At 38.4% G+C, this 13,471-nt stretch overlaps 1 protein-coding gene across 3 annotated transcripts in view; it reads right to left on the bottom strand.

Moving 5' to 3' along the window:
* Positions 1 to 13,471, bottom strand: part of HOOK3 (hook microtubule tethering protein 3) — an 83,601-nt gene that overhangs the window by 22,951 nt on the left and 47,179 nt on the right. For all 3 annotated transcript variants that reach the window (XR_011485083.1, XM_070459760.1, XM_070459761.1), the window contains exons 10-14: positions 13,052 to 13,192; positions 11,359 to 11,560; positions 8,400 to 8,510; positions 7,422 to 7,509; positions 1,359 to 1,428 (exon numbers count right to left, since the gene is read on the bottom strand). Coding sequence is in view for 2 of the 3 variants with exons in the window: in XM_070459760.1 (XP_070315861.1) it covers positions 1,359 to 1,428; positions 7,422 to 7,509; positions 8,400 to 8,510; positions 11,359 to 11,560; positions 13,052 to 13,192 (612 nt within the window). In the remaining variant the exon portion in view is untranslated. The remainder of the gene's footprint in view (positions 1 to 1,358; positions 1,429 to 7,421; positions 7,510 to 8,399; positions 8,511 to 11,358; positions 11,561 to 13,051; positions 13,193 to 13,471) is intronic.

Below are 13,471 nucleotides of genomic sequence, written 5' to 3'. Positions count from 1 at the left end.
ATCAAGAATGCTGACCTATGTCAATACTGGTCTATTAATGTGTTGAGAAGTTTCACCCCTTGCACTGTTTCACCTTGGTAGCTCTTGTAGACACTCAGTGTATTTTAATTTGTACTGAGTAATACTCTATAAAAGCTATTTGTTGAATTTTCATCATTGTTCTTTTCTCTCAATTAAAAAATCCGACTTCATTACCTATAAGCTTCCTTAAAATTTTATTTTCAGACATAATCATTTATTTATAGGGACTTCCCAGGTGGCACTACTGATAAAGAGCCTGCCTGCCAATGCAGGAGATACAGGTTTCATCCCTGGGTCGGGAAGATCTGGAGAAGGAAATGGCAACCCACTGCAGTATTCTTGCCTAGAGAATCCCATGGTCAGAGGAGCCTGGTGGGCTATAGTCCATAGGGTTGCAGAATCGGACAGGACTGAAGTGACTTAGCATGCAGCATGTATTTATTTATAAACATTCAAAAAAATAAGTATTTATTTGTGAAACAAATTTTATTGGTCCAATAATAAAGTACCATATCAGATGGCAAAAAAGTAAAAGGTATTCAAGATGCTTCCAGAATTGGTGTTGCATCACACACCTTCTGTCCTTAAACAAATGCTAACAATAATAAATATTGTCTTCATTTATTCAACAAGTGTTTGAATGCCTATGGCAACTTTCACAGTTTATAAAACTTTTACATACATAACCGTTATTTTAGCAAATACCTCCAAGGATGCTATCAAGAATCAAGAGCTGGTGTCGACTTAAAAAGGGGGCAAACTAGCCCAAATAAAGTAAAAGCAATATTCAGGATTAATCATTAACCTTTTGCTGGACAGTTGATGCTTTCCAATCAATTATTCGTTCTTATGCATAAAGACAGGCATACACTAAAATAAATGGAATATTTAAAATACAAATGTAAGGAACTACTGACGGAAGAGCAATAGAGATAGGGCGATGTTTCCTCCTGTCTCTGCTTCTGTCTTCCCCAGACCATCCCCCGCACTTAGGTAATAAATCTTGGCGACTAAGTATTTAGCAGGCTGATGGCTAAGCATAACCTTTGTCTTTGGACCAAGTGGTTTCATGGCTAAATGTCTGCTGCGGCTACCCAAGCAGAGATGTGTTCATTTGCTGTGTATGTGTGAGACCCCGTCCTCCCCAAGAGAGAAACCAAGCCTCTGCATGATCAGCTGAGAAGGTCTCTAACGTGCAGAAATGAAGGACGCAGAACCTCGCGTTCAGGTTGAAAGCGTTAGTGATAAAGAGTAAGTAACTGGTCCTCTATATCACAGAGGAGTAAGTTTTCTACAACAATACTGTGAAGTGTGACTGGACTTCACCATCTCCTTACCTGATTTCTGGTGTGACGATCTCTGCTGCAAGACTGTCTGAAGACTCCTGACTTCCCAGAGGCATCAACCCTATAAACACACAAGCATTGATTCAAGGTTAAGAGAGACCACAACTACCTCCTTTAGTCCCTATATGAACCCTACTTTGAGCATTAAGGTATAAAAACTACATCACAATTGCCTTCCATCATCATCATTATTATCATGTTAACATTTTTAAGTGTACAGTTGAGTAATGCTAAGTCCTGTGCTGGCGCTAAGGCATTATCTTGTGGAACCATCACTACTGTCTATTTCCAAATGCTTTCATCACTTAATACATAAAATCTGGAACCATTAAGCAGTAACCACTCCCCACTGCGTTCTCCCTCGGCCCCTTGTAACTTTAATTCCGATGTCTGCCCATTCATACCGGTATCTGTTCGGTGTCTGGCTCACTTGACCCAACATGCTGTTTTCAATATTCATCTACATTGCAGCATTTATCAGAATTTCATCTCTTTATATGGCCCAACAATATTCCATTATACACATGTATCGCATTTTCTTTATTCATTTATCTGTCGATGGACACATGGGTTGTTCTCACCTTTGGGCTACTGTGAATAATGCTGCTGTGAACATTGGTGTACCAGGATCTAGTTGGGTCCTTGCTTTGATTCTTTTGGGTATATATTTAGGAATAGACTTTCTAGATCGTATGGTAACTTTGTTTAACTTTTTATTATAAAGAACCACCAAACTATTCCACAGTGGCTGACCTATCTTACATTCCCACCAGGATTGCAAGAGGGCTCTGATCTCGCCACATCCTCATCAACACTTGTTATCTCCCTTTTCTCTCTTTTTTGATGACAGCCATCCTAATGGGTATGAAGTGGTACCTCACTGTGGGTTTGATCTGCATTTCTCTAATGACTAATGATGTTGAGCATTGCTTCACAAACACACACTGGCCATCTGGATATCTTCTCTGGAGAAACATGTCCTTAAGTCCTTTGTTTGCTGCTAAGTTTTAGAAGTCCTTTATACTCTCTGGACATCAATCACTTATCAGATAAACGATCTGCAAATATTTTCTCCCATCTTGCACATTACCTTTTCACTCTGTTGGTAGTGTTCTTTGATACAGAGAAGATTTTCATTTTGATGAAGTCCAGTTTACCTATTACTCCTTTTGCTGCCTGTGCTTTTGGTATCAATTTCAAGGAATCACTGCTGAATCCAACATCATGATGATTCTCCTCTATGTTTTTGTCTTAAAGTTTTACAGTTTTAGTCCTTACATTTAGGGTTCCATTTTGACTTCCTTTTGTATATGGTGTAAGGGTCCACCTTCATGCTTCTGGATGTGGACATCCAGCTTTCCCAGCACAATCTGCTTGAAAGACTTTCCTTTCCCCAACTAAGTTGTCTTGATGCTCCTGTTGAAAATCAACTGACTGTCTACGGGAAGGTTTACTTCCAGGCTCTTTACAGTCTACTCCATTGGTCTGTACGTCTGTCCTTTCACCTATACACACTGTTTGGATTACTCTAACATTTTACTAAGTTTTAAAATCAGGAAGTGTAAGTCCTCAAGCTGAATTTTTTCTTTTTCAAGATTGCTTTGGCTTTTCAGGATCCCTTAAAGTATATGTAAACTTTAGGCTGGGTTTTTCTATTTCTGCAAAAAATACTATCAGCATTTTTATAAGAATTGCACTGAATCTGTAGATTGTTTCGGTGATGTCATCTTAACAATATTAAGTCTCAAATGAACATGGATATCATCCCATTTAGGTTTTGATTTTTTTCAGCAGTGTTTTGTACTTTTCAGGGTAGAAGTGTCTTCCTGGTTAGATTTATTCCCAAGTATTTTATTCTTTTTAATCCTACTGTAAAACAAAGTGTTTTCTTAATTTACTTTCCATATTGTTCACTGCTAGTGTACAGAAATGTAACTCACTTCTGTGGTTTGATTTTATATCTTGTAAATTTGCTGAATTCATTTTATTAGTTCTCACAATTTTTTTCCCTTTATGTAGGAAAGGGTTTCAACATATAAGAGCATGTCATCCACGAACAGAAATATTTTGGGTTCTTCCTTCCAAATTTAGATTCTTTTTTCTTTGTCCAATTGCTCTGGCTAGAACTTCCTGTAGCATGTTGAATAAAAGTATAGAAGTGGTGGTAGCAGGCATCATTGTCTTATTCCTGATCTTAGAAGAAGAGCTTTTAGTCCTTTATCACTGAATATGCTGTTAGCTGAGGGTTTTTCACATGACCTTTCTCACGCAGCAGAAGTTTCCTTTCTAGTTTTCTTCCTAATTTACATTATTTTTTAAATGAAAAGGTGTTGGATTTTGTCAATTGCCTTTCCTTCATCAATTTAGATGATGATGCAGTTTTCCCCTTCATTCTATTAATGTGGTATATTAATATACTATATATTATATAATATCTATTAGTATATATACATTATATATTATTAAATAGCAAATATATTTCTATGATATATTTTTAGTATTTTATAATTTATATATAAATCAACATATTATATATAAATTTTAATAAAATATATATTAAATTTTAAAAATATATTTAATAAATATATATTCATTTATATAAAATTATATTTTATAATTTATAATATATAAATTATGTAATTTATATTATATAATTTTATATTATATAATCACATTTATATATAATTATATATGAAGTGAAGTGAAGTCGCTCAGTTGTGTCCAACTCTTTGCGACCCATGGACTGTAGCCTACCTGGATCCTCAGTCCATGGGATTTTCCAAGCAAGTATATCAAACCCAGGTCTCCTGCATTGCAGGCAGAGGCTTTACCCTCTAACCCACCAGGGAAGCCATAATATATAATATATATAATATAATATATATATATAATTTATTAAAAACATAGTATATATAAATCATAAATACAAATATATATTATATAGATAATAATATAAATAATATAATTATATAATTAATATAATTATATATTTAAATATATTAATATAATTATATGTATAATTTAAATTATTGCATATTTAAATTTTATATATTAAATATATTATATATAATTATATATATTATACAAAATAATATATATTAGTATAATATAAATAATTATATAAATAATAAATATGGTCAGTTTTATAATTATATAAATAACTATATAAATATTATATTATACAAATATTATATATAAATTATATATATTTTAAATATATATTACATACTTATATATAATATATAAATTTAAATATTTTAAATATATATAAAAATATATAATTATATATATCAATACACATTATATTAATGTTTATATTTTAATATATTATATTAATATATTTATATTACAATATAAATGTATATTATATTATACATTATAATTATGTTTATAATTATAAATTATAAATATAAACTTTTATATAAATTATATATAACATATAATTATAATCAATTATAATATATAGCATATTATACTATACTATATAGTATATTAATATACTATGTAATATAACATATAATAATATAACTAATATATTAATAAAATAACTACACTGATCTCTATGTCTATCCTATGTGAATTTCATGGTGTTCAACTACAGTAGTTTTACAGTAACTCTTTTTTTCTGTTTTTTGACATGGACCTTTTTTAAAGTCTTTATTGAATGTACGACAATATTGCTTCTGTTGTTTATGTTTGCATTTTTCGGCCCTGAGGCACGAGGGATCTTAGCTTCCTGACCAGGGATTCAATCTGCACGGCCTACATTGTAAGATGAAGTCTTACCCACCGGACCACTAGGGAAGTCCCTATAGTAACTCTTGAAACCAGGATGTGTAAGCTCTCCAGCTTTTTATTTTTAAGATTTTTTTTTTGTTTTAGTGGACCCTTTGTATTTTCATATAAATTGTATCAGTAGAATCAGTTTGTCAATTTCTACAAAAAAGTCTGCTGAGAATCTGATTGGGATTACATTGAATCTTTATAGACCAATACGAAGAGACTGTCTTAACTATAGTGCCTTGCCAACAACCAAATGTGTAATGTCTTTACATTTATTTATATCTTTAATTTATCTTAGTAATGAATCATAGTTTTCAGTGTAGAAGTCTTGCATTTCTTTGGTAAACTTATTTGCAGTTTATTCTTTAAGATACTATTGTAATTTCATTTTCAGATTATTTACTAATAGTATACAGAAATGTATTTATACACTGATCTTGGACATTGAGATCTTGCTGAACTCTTCTGTCAGATCTCCTTCCAATCTGGATGCCTTTTATTTCTTTTTCTTCCATGACTGCACTGGCTAGAAACTCCATGTTGACTACTGGTGGCTAGACTGAACAGCTTTGCTTCGTTCCTGGTCTTAGGGGAAAAGCATTTAGTCTTCCATCACTAAGTGTGAGGTCAGTTGGAAGATGTTCACAGATGACCTTTACTAGGCTGCAGAAGTTTCCTTCTATTCCTAGGTTTCTAAGAGTGTTTATCATGATTTATTTACAAAATGGAGACAGACTCACTGACAGAGAAAACAAACTTATGGTCACCAAACGGGAAAGTGGGTGGGTGGGAATAAATCAGGAGTTCAGGATTGGCAGAAGCAAGCGACTGTGTATAAAATAAACCACAGGGCTTCCCTGGTGGAGGTGTGGTTAAGAATCCACCTGCCAATGCAGGACAGAGGGGTTCGATCCCTGGTCCAGGAAGAGTCCACATGCTTCGGAGCAGCTAAGCCCATGAGCCAGCACTGCTGCTGCTGCGAAGTCGCTTCAGTCGTGTCCGACTCTGCGCGACCCCACAGACGGCAGCCCCCCAGGGCCGCCGGCCATGGGATCTTCCAGGCCAGAGTACTGGAGTGGGGTGCCAGTGCCTACTGAAGCCCACACGCAGAGCCCGTGCTCTGCACCCAGAGAAGCCACAGCAATGAGCAGCTCCAGCACTCTAACGAAGAGCAGTCCCCGCTCAGCGCAGCTAGATAAAAGCCCACATGCAGCAACAAGGACCCAGCATAGCAAAAAGATAAACAAACAGAGAAATAAAATTATAGAAGAAAAATTGAGCTAGGGTTTGACAAGCTGGTCCAGAAATAGGTCAAGAGGATGAGGAAAGACAGTGGCGGTGAGAACACGGCTGAAATGCAGGTACGCAGGCGGGGTGAGCTGGGAAAGGAGGCGATCAATATGGTCACTGGCGAGCACAGAGGGGTGAAGGAGGACGGAGCACAGGAGCAGGTTGGCAGAAGGAGTGGGCAGGGAGAAGGAGGCTGCAGGCAGAGGAAAAGGGAGCGTCCAGTCTCAGGAACAGGAAACGTGAGTGGGGGCGAACCGACGGTGAAGTGTGCTGAGTCCTCAGCCAGGCTCACGCGCTCCCCGAGAGCTGGGAGGTAAACTCCCAGCGAGGCGCTGCTCCTTTCCTGTGAGGAGAAGGTTTCTACTCTGGAGGTAAGTCCCCAGGTAGTGGGTATTAGTGAGCTGATACCCACCTCTCATTTCAGCTGAAAGAAAGATCATCGATTTAGAAAGGCTGATAGACTTTTTAAAAGAGGTCACTAGAAACTTTTCAGGTTATTAACAGAAATGATTTAACAAATTATTTATGCTTTTGATTTAATAAAAACCAAATATTTGAATGCATTCCCAAGTGGCACTAGCAGTAAAGAAACTGCTCGCCAATGTAGGAGACACAAGAGATGAGGGTTCAATCCCTGCGTTGGGAATATGGCAACCTACTCCAATATTCTTGTCTGGAAAATTTCATGGACAGAGGAGCCTGGCGGGCTACAGTCCACAGGGCTGCAAAGAGTCGGACACGACTAAGTGGCATATGTGTGTGTGTGTGTGTGTGTGTATAGGTAAGTAAATCTGGTCTCATAACTACCATCTATTTTGCATAAAATCTGGGTAACAGTTCAAAATTTGTATCAATCTCATGGCCTCTTCTCCAGCTTTAAGTTCTTGTTTTTTTGGTACAATCATCTTAAAATGAATCTTAACATTTTTCCTGATACTACGGAAACAAATAATCTTGCTTGGGCTTCTGAAACATTGTTACCTTGAGTTGTGAGCTGTCCTTCCTGAGCCTGAACACAGCGAAGCTCTTCAATGGTTTCCTTCAGAGAATCCCTTTCCGATCTCAACCTCTGGAGGGACATTAAGAACAAGGGAAGTCAGCTTCAACCTTCACGAATTTACTCATTAGTGGTCTCTCTTTACCTGACAGAATGATCAACAGTGGGGAACATGACATGTTATAGTTTTTAATCTTTTATAGAACGATCACAGAAGGAAAAGATTAGATTCTTCCCAGTTTAACCATACTGAATATATACTACGTGCAAGGCAGTATGTTATCTAGTTCATCGTAAGAAACAAAACTATCTACTCCATTCTTAACAATGAATCTCTCATTATATAAATAACTTTCCATGAAACATAAAAATCTTAAATATTCATGAATTATGACAAAGTAAAAATATTTTTAAAAGCTTCAAAATATGCTAACACCACCAAAAAGAACTGTGTCCTCTGTGTTAAACATACAGAAAACAGAAATACATACAGCTACACAAATTTATAGAAGGTCACAAGATGATGGAAAAATAGCAGCAGTGGCACAAAAGGTAAATATACATAAAATAAATTAGAATAAACAGTTTCTCAATCTTTTATTTTAGATCTGTTTCTGAAACACAAATATAAATCTTCTGTAACTTAAAAATCAAGAGGTGCAGGGAGCTCAAATCCGACGCTCTGTGACAGCCTAGAAGGGTGGGAGGTGGGAGAGAAGTTCAAGAGGGAGGGGACCCGCATAGACCGACAGCTGATTCATGCTGGCAGGTGGCAGAAACCAATATAACACTGCAAAGCAATTATCTGCCAATGAAAAATAAATTAAAAAAAAAGTCAAGAGCATCTCTAAATTTTAAGTTTATAAGTAGAAGAAGAAATTAATGTAGTCAAAACAAGAACTGAGTATCATTTTCTTAACTTCGGCACTGCTCAAAACCAAAATGCCCCTGTGTATACTCACATCCTTTTCTTTTTGAAGACTGTCAACTTTTTCTTTTAGCCGCTTATATTCAAAATCTAATTTATCGGCTTTCTTCGATTCTTCAGATAATCTATTTTGCAGTTCTACTACCTGGTATAGAAAGGTATCATTAATTTTTGTCATTTGATACATTAGAAATTATCAAATTTCTTCTATGCATCTATGAAGATTATCTTTCCCACAGATACTAAAAAAAAAAAAAAAAAAGATAAGATACAGAAGCCTGACTCAATGGAGAGAACCTAGGTACAGAAATCTGCCTAGATACTGTGGGTTCTAAAACCAGATCACCTGGAAGAACAAATGCTCAAACCTAGAAAAACCTACAGGACTTTCGTTTCCTGCAACACAGGTAACTGGGCAGTCTGAAAGCCTTTTTAGTATGAAGCAAAAGAAGTGCTAACGGGAAAAAAAGTCCGATGGCATTGCTAAACTTGTAAGAAAGTGCAGGAGGTCATCAGAGGCTAAAACTGGAGAGGAAGTTTCTGAGGAAGCTACAGGCACTGTGAGATGCCACCTGAAAGTGCCAGGGGCCCAGAACTTTACCATATTGGGAGACAAGTGGTGGTTGGTAAGCTGTCTTGGGTTCTGAAAGATGGTGAGTCAGTAAACAGGTAGGTTAGGAAAAAAAATCCATCAGCTGGCAAAGTCAATAAGGAAACTTGCCTGCCTTAAAGTGAGTGCAACTTGAAAATCTGTAACCATAGCCTGTGGATACATGGATTTGTGTTAGAATTTTTGCCATATGCCTTGTCTAGCAAACCCTAAGCCAGGCAATTAATTTAAGTCATCCTGGCTGGTAACACAGTGGAAAATCTGGCATACAAAAAACCCAACACTGGCTGGAGGAACACAACCTCAACCAGGTCCCCAGCACTCTCAAAGGTGAAGATGAGCGCAAATCCCAAAGCGCGGAAGTCTTAAAGAAATACACCGCTAAGAACAACAGTCAGGGGGAAACATTAACAGTATGGACAAAAGCAAGATCGTCAAACAAGCCCTCCGAGGAAGTCAAGCTGGAGTTAAATACTTAAAGGAAATAAAGAAAGAAACCCAAATTATAAAAGGAATAAAATACCACCAAATACGATCACGCGGGTGTGACTAGCCACCAAAAGAGAAGTGGCAGAAAGAGAAGTGTTACAACGAAAAGTAAAATAACACGAAGCTCCAGCTCCGAAACCAGTTCACGGGGTCACAGAACTGGAGACGACCTAGCGACTGAACAAGATCAGAAACAGAGAACAAGTGTGATATTTCTATGTTCTGTAGTGCAATTTTACCATAATAATTATAGGTGTAGAATTCTTTTTTATTTATTCTGTTTGTAATTCACTGTTAATACTAAATCTGATGTCTTTCATTAATTCTGAAAAACAGCCATTCTTTCCTTCAAATAATGTCCTTCTATAATTCTTTCTGTTCTTTTCTGGAACTCTGATAAAATCATTTCTTATTTTAATTTACTACCCTTTAATCACATGTATAGCCTCTATGAGCTACATTTAACTTTCAGTAATTCTTCCAACTTAGTTGTATGTTGAAAATTTTCATAATAAAATGTTGTGGAAAAATGTATCCACCAAAACACCCTACCAGCCGTACATGGTACACGGGGCTGTTCTACTAAAACGTCTCTATTATAGTAAGTGAGTATAATTTTGAGGCCAAAATCAGCAGATAAGGAAAGCACGAGATAGAAAACTTTGAGTAAACAAATCGTAGAGGTAAAATATTCCTAGTAAAATAAACCAAGTGAATCTAACAATGTGAAAAAACAAATAAATCTGCTATGCCTGAGTTTATCTCAGGAATGCAAGGGTGGTTTAAGCACAGAGATCTATTAATATAATTCATCAGATTAACAGAAAGGAGAAGCAGCATAGGCGTCTCTTAACAGGCGGAGCTGATTAAATTCAACATCCGCTTACGAAAAATACCTGTGAAATTAGGAATATAACGAAATTTTGTTACTCTTAAGAAAATGTGGCTACAAAAACCTAAAGCAATCCTTATAATATACTGGTAAAACGTTTAAAGCACTGCATAAAAAATCAACAAGAAATGGTTGTCTACTATTACTGCTTCTGTTCAAGACTGTAGTAAAGGTCAGGCATGCTGATTAAGAAGGAAAAAAAGGGTATATGCTGTAAAAAGAAACAAAAAAAAAAAAAGATTTTTATTTGTGTAAAATATGACTTCTGACAAGAAAACTAGCAGACAACATTAGAAGTAATATGGGGGACTTCCGTGGTGGTCCAGGGGTTAAGACTCTGCCTTCTGCAGGGGATTCAGGTTCCATCCCTGGTCAGGGGGGCTAAGATCCCACATGCCTTATGGCCAAAAAGTCAAAGCATAGCATAGAAGCAATATCATAACAATTTTTTTTTCCATAACAAATTTAATAAAGACTTTAAAAATGGTCCAAAAAAAAAAAGAAGTAATAATATGGGAATTTGACAAGATTATAAAATCAGCACATAGGACTTCCCTGGTGGTCTAATGCTTAAGAATCTGCCTGCCAGTGCAGGGTTCACATCTTGGTCTGGGAAGATCCCATATGCTGCAGGGCAACTAAGCCCATGCGCCTCAACCACTAAGCCCTGCTGCCACAAACACTGAAGCCTGTGCTCCTAGAGCCCATTCTCTGTAGCAAGGGAGGCCACCGCAAGGAAAACCCTGTGCACCTCAGTAAAGAGGAGCCCCCGACTGCTGCAACCAGAGAAGTCTGAGCCAGCAGCCGAGACTCAGTGCAGTACATTAGGACGTAACACGAGTGTCTGCTGTCGGGACCAATGGATAACCTCTGGGTAAGAACCCAGCTTCCGACGGGAAACACCGAACACCGTGGACAGAAGCCAGTGGACTCTGATAAGCCAGTGAAACTGCGGAGAATTCAGCTGCTAACAATGTGAAGAAACCACGCCACTCTTCTTACCTGTCTCTTATACGTCTCGAGTTGGCTTCGAGCCGCGTTGGCTTTCCTCAGCTCCTCCTCTAGACTGACTGTGTTCTGCATATACATAGTATTCTTTTCTTCTAAGAGCTTAACTTGCCGCCTTAAATCACCTAGATCTTCTAGCTTCTTCTTATATGATTCTACTTGGCCTTCTAGTTTAGACACTTTATCAGAAGAATGTCTAGAATGAGATGGGAAACCAGGAATCACAAACACATCCACAGTTGTAAAGCTGCTGTAGACAGTGCTAAACCAGGAAGATCGCCAGGAAGTAACACGTTCTAATGAAAATGACAAGACCAAAGGTTGAGTCCAGCTTAGTTTTTTGGGCAGGTTCAAAAGTATGACCAAAGCGACAGCAAAATTTGCAATGAAGAACATTAAATAAAATTTAAGGAATGCAAGCAGGAGCGGGTAGTCAGAGTTCCATGCAGCACAAAAGCAAAATAAATTGTACGGTGTCCAAATGATTTGGCAGTTGGATGTTACTAGTGACCAGAGTAACAGCTGCTTCAGGGGAGCAGTGGGGGCAGGCGGTGGCGAATTCTAGTGGGTTAAGGAGAGAATGTAAATCTGACCCCGTGTAATCTAAATCTGTTCTGGAGAGGAGGAGAGAGTAATACTTCTCTTACTTTTTCTAAGAAGAGAGGGACCGAAACATACAAATAGATGCTTGGGGGTGGACTGGGGCTGGGGGAGATTCAAATGGGAAGAAAGGTGATACTGATGTGGTACTGGTCCCTGCAGAGCCAAGAAGGGTTGAGACCAGAGCACCAGGATCAGCAGTGGACGGGAGGACAGGCACCAGTCTGCACGCAGGCAGCAGTGGTCAACAGACGGTGGGCATGCAGAAGCCAGCACGCGGCGTGTCCACGGGTCACGACCTCGTCCCTCGGTGCAGGGACAACGTCATCCACCCAGACTGAAGCTCAGGAGAGGTGGGGGCAGGGGGACAGACAGGTGAGAAGAGTTAGGAAAACTCAGAGCAGCGACAACCTAAGTGGGGGACAGAGTGGTCCACGAATGGGCAGCGGAACAGGGGGCCAGTGAGGGGGAGCCCAGAGGATCGTTAAGTCTGCAGGAGGACAAAAATGACATCACTATGTGATTCTATTTGTTCTCAGCATTTAAACATCCAAGGGGTAAGATACAGATGGTTGGAATGATCTGACGGAGGATAGGTTATACAGGCAGAACAGTGGAGAACCGAAGAGGCAGGGAGCGAGGGGCCCGCTGAGAGCACAGTTGAGTCCAGCTAGGAAATGAGCCTCAAGGGGGAGACAGGATCTGAGCAAGTGGACCACTGATCAGCTGGACGACGCAGACTGACGACCCAGGAGCAGCAGAGAGAAAGCTCACAGCTACGCAAGCATGAAGTGCTGGTCTGAGATGAATTCCTACTTAACCAACGTTTATATGCCGCACTTACCTGCCAGATACTGTTCCGAGTGCCTACAAACATAAACTCACTCAGTTCCTCGTGTCAGCCTGAGTGGGCATGTGTACTGTTGCCACTTTACAGATGAGAAATGCTTCCATGGAGGTGAACCCCGGGGTCCTAGCTCTTAGACACCTTCCCGTGCTCAGAAACCTGATAGTGGGAACACTGGAGGCGGATCTGTGCTGGGGGATGACGGGTCTGAGATCCCACAGGGATGGGGGGCTTGGTTACCTAAGAACATCTATTTCATCCTTCAGAGACTGAGCATCGTCTGCCAGAGTGGTCAGTTCATCGTTCTGCTGCCGAAGTTCAGAGATCTCCTTCTCCAGCTCTTCACAGCGTATTCGATAGTCATCTTTGGCTGCTTCAAGCCTGTCATTGAAACAAAACAGACCCAGAAAGCACTACTTACTAATAATTCTTCTTAGAATAGTAAAAGTAAGTTTAAAAAAATCAAAATACGTTCTTCTGGAACTTGTCTCCTCCTTTTGTGGCCGTATGTTGTATTTCCAAGTTTTAACTATCCTGGAATCAGATTCTGCTATTCTAAGACTTGAAGACCAACAGCCATTACTCTACTCAGAAAGTTAGACACCAGGTGGTATTTTTCAAAATATATCAGCCATTAAGTTTTATTTTTAATTAGGAAAT

Source organism: Odocoileus virginianus, chromosome 32, assembly GCF_023699985.2.
Source record: "Odocoileus virginianus isolate 20LAN1187 ecotype Illinois chromosome 32, Ovbor_1.2, whole genome shotgun sequence".
NCBI classification, from domain to species: domain Eukaryota; kingdom Metazoa; phylum Chordata; class Mammalia; order Artiodactyla; family Cervidae; genus Odocoileus; species Odocoileus virginianus.
This window is presented reverse-complemented; position numbering and strand designations above follow the sequence as displayed.